The sequence below is a fragment of the Lepidochelys kempii genome, chromosome 23 (genome assembly GCF_965140265.1).
Source record: "Lepidochelys kempii isolate rLepKem1 chromosome 23, rLepKem1.hap2, whole genome shotgun sequence".
Lineage (NCBI taxonomy): Eukaryota > Metazoa > Chordata > Testudines > Cheloniidae > Lepidochelys > Lepidochelys kempii.
Genome location: NC_133278.1, coordinates 1,010,473 through 1,020,535, shown reverse-complemented (window position 1 = coordinate 1,020,535; position 10,063 = coordinate 1,010,473). Strand labels below are relative to the sequence as shown.

At 69.3% G+C, this 10,063-nt stretch overlaps 1 protein-coding gene across 2 annotated transcripts in view; it reads right to left on the bottom strand.

Annotated features, from left to right (window-relative positions):
* Window positions 1-2,533: 2,533 nt before the first annotated feature.
* KCNK6 (potassium two pore domain channel subfamily K member 6) overlaps window positions 2,534-10,063 on the bottom strand; it is an 8,192-nt gene continuing 662 nt past the window's right edge. The window contains exons 2-3 of one of the 2 annotated variants that reach the window (XM_073322316.1): window positions 5,381-5,776; window positions 2,534-4,099 (exon numbers count right to left, since the gene is read on the bottom strand). In XM_073322316.1, the coding sequence (XP_073178417.1) occupies window positions 3,564-4,099; window positions 5,381-5,776 (932 nt within the window). In that variant the 3' untranslated portion in view covers window positions 2,534-3,563. Of the gene's footprint in view, window positions 4,144-5,380; window positions 5,777-10,063 lie in introns of both variants that reach the window. The other variant, XM_073322317.1, reaches the window with a different exon arrangement.

Here is a 10,063-nt window from a genome sequence, read left to right as displayed (position 1 = left end):
ACGGGCCCTGTCCCCTCCATGGGGGCGGGGAGTGGGGCACGGGCCCTGTCCCCTCCATGGGGGCGGGGAGTGGGGCACGGGGCCTGTCCCCTCCATGGGGGCGGGGAGTGGGGCAGGGGGCCTGTCCCCTCCGGGGGGCGGGGAGTGGGGCACGGGCCCTGTCCCCTCCATGGGGGCGGGGAGTGGGGCACGGGCCCTGTCCCCTCCATGGGGGCGGGGAGTGGGGCACGGGCCCTGTCCCCTCCATGGGGGCGGGGAGTGGGGCACGGGGCCTGTCCCCTCCATGGGGGCGGGGAGTGGGGCAGGGGGCCTGTCCCCTCCATGGGGGCGGGGAGTGGGGCACGGGGCCTGTCCCCTCAATGGGGGCGGGGAGTGGGGCACGGGGCCTGTCCCCTCCGGGGGGCGGGGAGTGGGGCACGGGGCCTGTCCCCTCCATGGGGGCGGGGAGTGGGGCAGGGGGCCTGTCCCCTCCGGGGGGCGGGGAGTGGGGCACGGGCCCTGTCCCCTCCATGGGGGCGGGGAGTGGGGCACGGGCCCTGTCCCCTCCATGGGGGCGGGGAGTGGGGCACGGGGCCTGTCCCCTCCATGGGGGCGGGGAGTGGGGGCAGGGGGCCTGTCCCCTCCATGGGGGCGGGGAGTGGGGCAGGGGGCCTGTCCCCTCTGGGGGGGGCGGGGAGTGGGGCACGGGCCCTGTCCCCTCCATGGGGGCGGGGAGTGGGGCAGGGGGCCTGTCCCCTCCGGGGGCGGGGAGTGGGGCACGGGCCCTGTCCCCTCCATGGGGGCGGGGAGTGGGGCACGGGGCCTGTCCCCTCCATGGGGGCGGGGAGTGGGGCAGGGGGCCTGTCCCCTCCGGGGGGCGGGGAGTGGGGCACGGGCCCTGTCCCCTCCATGGGGGCGGGGAGTGGGGCACGGGGCCTGTCCCCTCCGGGGGGTGGGGGGCGGGGAGTGGGGCACGGGGCCTGTCCCCTCCGGGGAGTGGGGCAGGGGGCCTGTCCCCTCCGGGGGGCGGGGAGTGGGGCACGGGCCCTGTCCCCTCCATGGGGGCGGGGAGTGGGGCACGGGGCCTGTCCCCTCTGGGGGGGCGGGGAGTGGGGCACGGGCCCTGTCCCCTCCGGGGGGGGCACTGTCTCCACCCAGGTCAGGGGACCGCAGTGCCAGCACCTTGGGGGGCGGGAGAGGGAGGCTGCGTCCAGCCGGGGTTGCTGCCCCCGATCCCCAGCTGAGCTGCGCTCGTGCCCTGTCTTGCAGACGACGTCCCCCCATATTCGCCTATTCGCACCAGCTGGGGCGCTCGGTGACGGGGGGCTACGTGTACCGTGGCTGCCACAGCCCCAACCTGCGTGGCCGCTACATCTTTGGGGACTTCATGAGCGGGTAGGTTGGGCCCCTGGGGCCGGCGTGCTCAGCCGGGCTCAGGGAGAACAGCCTGCTACTGCTGCAGGCTCGTGGGAGCACTCCGGTAGCACACTGTGGGGCGAAGCGGGGGTTCACACCCTGCTGGTGACCCATGGGGGGCTGTGCGGGGGCTGCGCGCCTACTGGCCCCCCCGCACAAGGCCACCTCCTCCAACCCACAACCCCCCCCTTTCCTCTAGCCCCCACCTCCACCCCAGCACGGGGCCGCCCCCCACAACCCACCCAGCATCCAGCCCCCACTGGCCCCCCCAGCACAGGGTCACCCTCTCCAGTCCCCAACCCCCAGCTGCCCCCCAACTTTGCCATCCCCTGCCACCCCTCAACCCCCCAGGCAGGAGGCTGGGCACCACCCCAGGAAGATGGGGCCCCGGAGGCGGCTGGGTGCAAAGGGCCCCACCCGGCAGCTGCCCCCTGGCACAGTGCGGCTGGTGCACAGGGGCACAGGGCCCGGGCGGGGCCGGCTGGAGATCCTGGTGGGGGGCCAGTGGGGCCCGGTCTGTGACAATTTCTTTGACGGGCGGGCGGCCGCTGTGGTGTGCCGGCAGCTGGGCTACGGGCAGGCGCGGAGGGTGGCCCACCGGGCGGAGTTCGGGCAAGGGGCCGCGCTGCCCATCCGGCTGGAGTGCCGGAGCGCCCCCCCAGGCAGCACAACTGTGCCCACAGCGAGGACGTGGGGGTGGGGTGTGGGCACCGGGAGGGCCAGGGGCTGCCCAGGGGGAGCCGAGGGGGCCAAGCCCTGTAACTTCTGCCTCCTTCTTGCCCTCTGCGCTCTGGTGGGGGGAGGCGGGAGACACGGACAGCCAGGGTTGGGGGCTGGGCTGGGCCCTGCCACCCCCATCCAGCCCAGCCCCCTACTCCCCCCACAGCTTCAGGGACTTGGGAGCCACATGGCCCGGAGGCCCCCAGGAGCAGCTGCTCAGGGTTCCTGTTTTCCTTTTACAGCGGGGGGTTTAAGAATGGGGGGGCTTCTCCCCCCACTGCTGGGCCGGGAGGTGTCGGTTCTGGCGGGGGGGGCGGGGAGTCAGGACTCCTGGGTTCTATTGTTGGCTCTACCCCTGCCTTGAGCGCCAGGCCAGGGCGGGGTGAGGGGACAGAGGGCACAATACCACGCCACCGGCTCCTTCCAGCAATGGTTTATTCAGACTCCTGGTCCCCATCTTTCCCCGGGGCCATTTGCCCTCACAGCTGGCACACACAGGCCTGGGGGCGGGGGCGGGGGGGATCCCCAGGGGCGAGTGCTTGAGCCAGGGACACAGGGGTGTTTGCTCCACGTCTCCCCCCGCCCTAGGCTGATTCCTGGGCTGGCAGAGGGCGCTGCCCCGCGACACCCCAGCGGGGCTGAGGGGCAGCTCTTGGCGGCATGGGAGGGGCCATCACCCCCCATGGGCAGTGCCCGTCTTGCCGCGCTCCATCCTACACCTGGCGCCACAGAGGGGCAGCAGCTTCTGGCCGCGGGCCCTGGCAGATGCCTGCAGTGGGGGGCAGGCACATGCAGCAGCCCCAGACCCCTCCCTGAGCAGCGCCAGGCAAGACCCCGTGACGGTTCAACCCGGCTCATTAAAGGGTTTGCATGAAAGGGATCCTGGCAGAGCCCAGCGGCTGTGCGGGCGGGGGGGGTCCTCTCCCCTTCCCCCCTGCAGGGGGACCCCCACCCCTGCTCCTCCTGGGCAGCACGGCCTGGGGCTATGGCCTGTGCTGGGCAGAGCCACGGGCAGGAGGGGCAGGCAGCTCCGCCAGCTGGGAAGGGTACAGAGCAGCTGCCACCGCATCATAGCTGGGTCCCCCCATGCCCGGGGGGTGGGACACGGGGTCCCCAACCCAGCACACCTCCCCGCCCCCTCTGGCTCCTGCCAAAGCACCACAAAGCCTCCCCGCCCCTCCCCGCCCCTCCCCAAAGGCGGCACCTCGCTGGTCCGGCTGGGGTCTCTGGCACAGCTGCACAGACAGCTGGGCCCCCCAGGAAAAGGGGCTTTTCCCTCCCTTGCGGGTGCCCCATGACATGCTGCCCCTTGCAGGGGGGCTCTGAGCTGGTGGGGGTGGAGGGGTAGAGTTTTGGGGGGCAGGAGGGGCATTGCCCCCAAGCCTCGGGCATGCATGGAATCACCCCCCCACGTATAAAACTCAAACTAGGCCTGGCCAGGCCCCAGCTCAGCCCCACACACAACCTGTCACCTTCACCCCCTTGGTCAGCCAGAGCCCGCGGCACCGGGGGGGCTGGCCCAGGCTGGGCCCCCACAGCCGGCTCCATGGCCCAGGGTCCCCAGCATGGCGGGGGTGAGTCTGGGAAACAGGGCAGGTCCCGGCCACCTGCCCCGCGATAAAACCTGGCGAACGGCCCCTGAAAACGGGGGCGCGCTTATTAAAACCCTGCGCGAGCTCCCCCCGCAACGTGCGGACAGGAGCCGCGTCAGCCGCCGGCACGGTCCCCGCGGGGAGCTGCCCCGGGAACGCAGCCCCCTCTGCAGCCCCCTCCGCGGGCAGGGCTGACGCTATCGGCTGATGGAGGCGTAGTTGGCTCGGCTGCCCGTGTTGAGCTGGGCACTGGCAGGTGGCGGCTTCTCGCCCTGGGCCGGCTCCTCCGGCGGCCCCTCGGGCTGCAGGATGGGCTCCTGGTCGCTGCGGCGAGCGGCCGGCAGCAGGAAGAGGTCGGTGAGGCCGTGCAGGTCGGCCGCCTTGTGGAAGGTCTGTAGAACCAGCAGCACGGCCATCAGCCCCAGCAGCAGGTACACTGGGCGAGAGCGAGGGGGCGTCAGCCACCGCGGGGACTGGGGGTCAGCCCCTGGAGCTATCGCGGCATTGCGCCCCAGCCGTGCCTGGGAAACGCCACCCGGCAGGGCCAGGCCCCACCCCACAGCAAGTAGGGAATAGAACCCAGGTGTCCTGTCTCCCAGCCCCCCTGCTCTAACCACTAGTCCCCACTCCCCTCCCAGAGCCGGGGAGAGAACCCAGGCATCCTGGCTCCCAGCCCCCCTGCTCTAACCACTAGTCCCCACTCCCCTCCCAGAGCCGGGGAGAGAACCCAGGCGTCCTGGCTCCCAGCCCCCCTGCTCTAACCACTAGTCCCCACTCCCCTCCCAGAGCCGGGGAGAGAACCCAGGCGTCCTGGCTCCCAGGCCCCCAGCTCTAACCCACCAAACAGCAGTGTACCCTAGGTAATGTTCAGGATGTAGCCGTCCCCACGGGGCACCAGCCCAGCTGGCTTGAAATGACTCTACTAGACACACCGATGCTGCACCCAAGTCTCCCCAGACTGTGCCCTGTGGGGCTACTGGGGCCCCCTCTACCCCCCCCAGGTACCTGCCCCCTAGACACCTGTGACAAAGTGAGGGGGGGGTTTCCCGTAACGTTTTGCATGAGCACTGCGTGCTTCTGTTTCCTCTGTGTCTGACACAAAGACCTCAGTGGTGGGACAAGGGGGTGTGATTTTTGCAGGGACCCAGGGTGGCAGGTGTCTGGCAGGACTCAGGAGCCAGGTGGCTGCCGCGAGAGGTGGGGGGCAGTGACTTGTTTGCCCAGGAGGAGGAGGGGCAGCAGGTGTGTCAGGGGCTGGGCTGGGCTGGTCAGTCTCCTGGTTGGGACAGGCCGGTGGGGGGAGTGGTGGAAAGCCCATGGCCTTTGCTGTAACTTCCTGCTTCCTGTGAGCTCTGTCCTACCCTGTGTTCCCGGTGACTAATAAACCTGTTTTCCACGCTGGCTGAGTCACGGCTGACTGGGGAGTGGGGGGCAGGGCCCTTTGCGGGCGTGCGAGGCTCCCCCAGGCGTCCCTCCTGGGGACCAGGGGGCTGAATGCTTCCAGGTCGGACCCGGGAGGTGCCGGAGCCGAGCAGGCTCCTTGCCCTGGTGCCGGCGCCCCGAGGGGAGACGCACCAGGAGGAGGGTCCTGCCTGACCTTGCTCGGAGCGCACCCATGAGACACCCCCCCAACGGAGCTGCCCCCCCCAGGCCTCCCCCCGCCCGCTGCTCACCAGTGACCGAGACCTTGTAGAGCGCCCGCAGCTTCTGGCCGGGCTGCTCGCCCGGCACGTAGTCACCCAGCCCGATGGTGCACAGCGAGATGAAGCAGAAGTAGAAGGCGTCCAGGTAGCTCCAGGTCTCCTCCAGGGCGCTGAAGATGGCGGCCGGCAGCAGAAAGAAGGCGACCAGCACGGCCAGCAGCAGCAGCAGGAAGTGGGCCCGGGCCAGCGCCCGATGGCTGTAGCCCGACCGCAGCTGCAGGTACTCGAGGGGCCGGTGGACGAAGAGCCGGGCCAGGCGCTGCACCGTGGCCGTCAGCACCAGCATGGTGAAGGGCACCCCCAGCAGGGCATAGAAGATGCAGAAGGCCTTGCCAGAGTCCGAGAGCGGTGTGGTGTAGCCGTAGCCTGGATGCAGGGCACAGAGGAGATGATGTTACCCCATGTGTGTGTAGGGGTCTCCCCCATGGGAAACTGAGGCACGGACAGGCAAAGGCATCCCACAGGGGTCAGTGTCAGAGCTGGGGATAGAACCCAGGAGTCCTGGCTCCCACCCCCCACCCCCACTCTAACCACTAGATCCCACTCCCCTCCCAGAGCTGGGGAGAGAACCCAGGAGTCCTGCGTCCCAGCCCAGCCTTGCCCTGTGCAGCCCCTGGCTCCGTCCGTCCGGCAGGTCCCAGGCTTCATCCCCGCCCTAGCCCATGTGCCAGGGCTCTGCGTGAGGCCGGCTCCGGGAACAGCTCCGGCGCGGGGAGCTGGGTAATGAGATTTTACGCCCTGGTGAGTTCTAAGCCGGGCAATCAGGCGGCTGCAGGGGGCAGTGAAAGGCTCCATTGTGGGGGGCAGCACCGCACCCGCCGCTAATCCAGAGGCAAAGCCAGGGCCCTGCGGGGGGCTGCAAGCTGCACATGACCCCAAGCGCGGGAGGGTCTCGCCCAGGCCCAGTGACTGTTTTATGGTAGCACCCAGAGGCCCCAATCCGGGATCTACTGATGCCCGAGCACAGTGACACAGGCTGGCTGACATACCAGGTAACAGCCTACTACTGCAGCCAGCCAGTGGCGCTTCGGGGCTCCAATCGCACCGCGAAGGCACTGGGTGACGGGGCAGCTGCTGCCCCAAAGTTCCACTACCGGGGTGGCAGCCACAGGGCTCCCCAGCATGGCAGGGCTGGCCCCGCGTCCCCCCTGCCATGGCCGCATCCCCAGGCCTTTCCTACCCCTACCCCAGGATCCAGACAGGCTGAGTGCCCGGCCCCTTAGCCCATCCGCACTATGGGGCAGCTGCACCAGGGGCTGGGGCCGAATACCAGGAAGCCCGTGCGGTGGGGGTGAATCCCATGGGGGAGCCGGGTCACTGGGGACAGCCCTGCTCCCCCCCGCCCCACCATCAGAGCTGATGCCCAAGCTCAGAGCCGGCCTGTCAGGGCCTTGTCCACCCACCCCGGGGAGGCAACCCAGCCCACTCCCCACCCAGCTGCCAGGGAGCTGTTTACTCTGAGTGTTGACCCAAGGCAGGCATGGGTCAGAGTTCGCTCTGCATCAACCGGAGCCTCCCATCCTCCCTGCCCTGGCAGGGTGAGCCCTGCCCAGGGATCCCCCCCGCTAGCCAGCTGCCTCCGGACCCAGAGGTCCCACAGGGAGTGCCCTGCGGGCCAGGACGGCTCAATCTATCCTTGGGCCATGGTGGGGCAGAGGGGCTGATGTCCTGACACGCACGGAGCCAGGCAGGTCTCAGCTTCAGCACCAGCCCATGGAGACAGACCGACACGGCCGGACAGACGGGCATGTCTAACCCCCCCGTCCCCCGCAGCGGGATGCACCACAGGACCTGTCGCGCTCAGGAAGGTGCCCCGTGGTACCCAGGGACAGACAGGGACAGCCCAGCTGTGGGGACACACAGCTGCCTCAGGCCCCCCCAAGGCACCGAGCTGCCGGACCGGGCAGCACCCAGACCCAGGGGATTGTGTGGCAAAGCCCCTGGGCACTGAGCCCCATGGGCTGTGCCCCCCCCATGGCGTCACTGGGGCCAGGCGCTGGTAACGCACATGCTCTTGGCCTGGCAGGCAGCAGGACTCCCTGGCTCGGTGCCAGGCCCAGGCAGGGCCAGAATGCCCGAGCCCTGGGGAGAGGCACCAGCTCATGTCCGGGTTAACCCCCTCCCTGCCAGGGCTTGGCTCACAACACCCAGTACAGGGGCGGGGAAAGAGCCAGCGTCTGGGCAGCTCTCCAGAGCCCCATGCCGCCAGCCCTGTCTGTCAGGAGCGCTCGGCACTGTCAGGAGCGTAGCAGTGCTCAGCCGGGCTGGGACCCGCTTTCCTTTCCTGGCCAGCCAGCCAGCAGCTGGCTCAGCGTTTCTAACAGCGCATGGGGCCAGCCACGACTTCCCCCGGGACAGCCAGCAGGGCGGCCCGGACCCACGAGTCCCATGAGCCAGAGGCAGCTGTCACCCCTTTGGGCTAAACATCTGAAGGACTAACTGAGCTGTATGGGATCATCAGGGAGCCAGGACTCCTGGGTTCCGTCCCCAGAACTGGCAGGGGAGTGGGCTAGTGGTTTCAGTGAGGGGGCAGGGGCTGGGAGCCAGGACTCCTGGGTTCCATCCCCAGTGCTGGCAGGGGAGGGGGCCTAGTGGTTAGAGCAGCAGCTCTCTAGGGCAGAGACTCCCAGCTCCCAGATGAGGGGAGGGGGCCAGGCTGGGGAGCAGGGATTCTGGCTGGATCCTGGCTGGACCCAGCTGTAATCAGCACCAATGTGCCCACCCCAGGACCTGCCGACCTGAGAGACCTGTTTATTTAGGGCTGGATCCAAAGCCTGTCGGAAGCCAGGGAGGGCAGGAGGGTTCCACTGGGCTGGGGGTCCGGCCACATGGACCAGTCTGAGCACCGGGGGCTGCTGGCCCTGGTGTAGGCCAGGCCAGGAATCTCTGAAGCTAAGGCCCCACAGGGGATCCAAGGCCCAGCAGCCAGCCCCCTCCCCACTCAGGAGCACCTTTGTGCTCTAGGATTTCCGCAAGGGCCTGGGGGGGGAGGGGGGGGAGAGAGAGAGGGAGAGAGAGAGAGAGAGAGAGAGGAACTAGACCAGGATGGAGGGGGAGGGTTGGGCTCCAGCTGCTAACTCTGCACTTTCACTTTCCTTGTCATCTGGCGCCCAGGTGCCGGATTGGGGGTGGGGGTGCAACCAGTTCTTCCAAAGCAGCGTTCAGAAGCCCCCCCGGGGAGCATTTCACAATATACCCCCCTACACACCCCTCCCAGGGCAGGAGCGGGATCTCGCTGAGGCTCCTGGCGGAGGAACAAGGCCAGTCCCAGAGTCCTAGCATGGGGGAAGTCCCTGGCATGGCCACTCCGTCACCATCACCCAGGGCCCGGAGCCAGCGCCCAAAGAAGCCGGCCCAGTGAGCCCAGCCGACACCAGCCCAGAGACCTTCTCCAGTCAGTTTTGCTTCTGACAGCTGGCAGGGGCCCAGCAGGCCCTGCCCAGACCTGATCTCTGCTCCGGCAGGTGCAAAGCAGGAGTCCAGGCGAGCGCTGCCTGGGTGTTGGGACACTGCCACCCTGGCAGCACGCAGCATCCCGTGAGCCCAGTCACCAGGCCCAGCGCCTCGTTCACACCCCATGTCACTCCAAGGCCCAGCAGACACTTCGGAGAAGGGCCTCAGAGTTACAGCTGCACCCGCCTTGCCTAAGGGAGCTCGGCCCAGGGACACCCCAGGCCCCCAGCAACACCCCATGGACCCAGCACAGACCTCCCAGGTCCCCTCCCCACACAGAGCAGGAAGAGGGGCACATGCCCCATGGCCAAACGCCCTGCTAAGATGCTTTTCCAAACCCGATCCCACTCTAGGCCCTGCAGAGAACCCCGTGGGTCAGGGCCTGGTGGGGCAGATCCGAGCCACTGTGCGGTGGTGGGGAGGGGCAATGTTTGGTTTGTGGGTTGAGCTGGAGGCTGTGTTAGCTGGGGGAGGGGGAGGAGAGGGCGGCTGTGTTAGCCGGGGGAGGGGGGACTCTGATAACCGGGGCGGGGGAGGGGAAAGGGGCGCTCAGGCACTTTCCCTCACACACTTAACAAACTTTCTGAAAGTTTCTCCAGCTGGCTCCGGCTCTGGGCAGGCCCGGCCCGAGGGGGGCGGACATCATCCATCGGGAACAGCCCCCGCTTGCCCGAGCAGAGAGTGACATTTGCGTGTCCCCTCCCCCCCCCCCACACCCCAGTCCCCCGACGCTGCTGGATTTGTAAACTCCCAACCAAGCACGAGATTCGCCCTGGGTGCTTTAACGCGCTTGGGAACAGGGCGCGTGTGTACTGGGGCGGGTTTAAAATCACTGGGGGGCTCTAGGGACACGGCCCTGGGACCCCCCGGGGGATGGGCGCAATGGTCTGGAAGCTGGTGGGGACACCCCATTCCTGGGGGCCCCGGGGGAGCGCAGGGCGCCTGGGGTGGTACCGAGAGACTCACGCGCTGTTTGGGGGCGGCGGCCCCGGCGGGGGAAGCTGGGGAGGGCGGCGCGCAGCGGAGGGGGGCGCTCCGGCTGGGCAGGGGGGCGCTCCGGCTGGCGAGGGGGCACTCCGGCTGGGCAGGGGGGCGCTCCGGCTGGCGAGGGGGCACTCCGGCTGGGCAGGGGGGCGCTCCGGCTGGCGAGGGGGCACTCCGGCTGGGCAGGGGGGCGCTCCGGCTGGCGAGGGGGCGCGC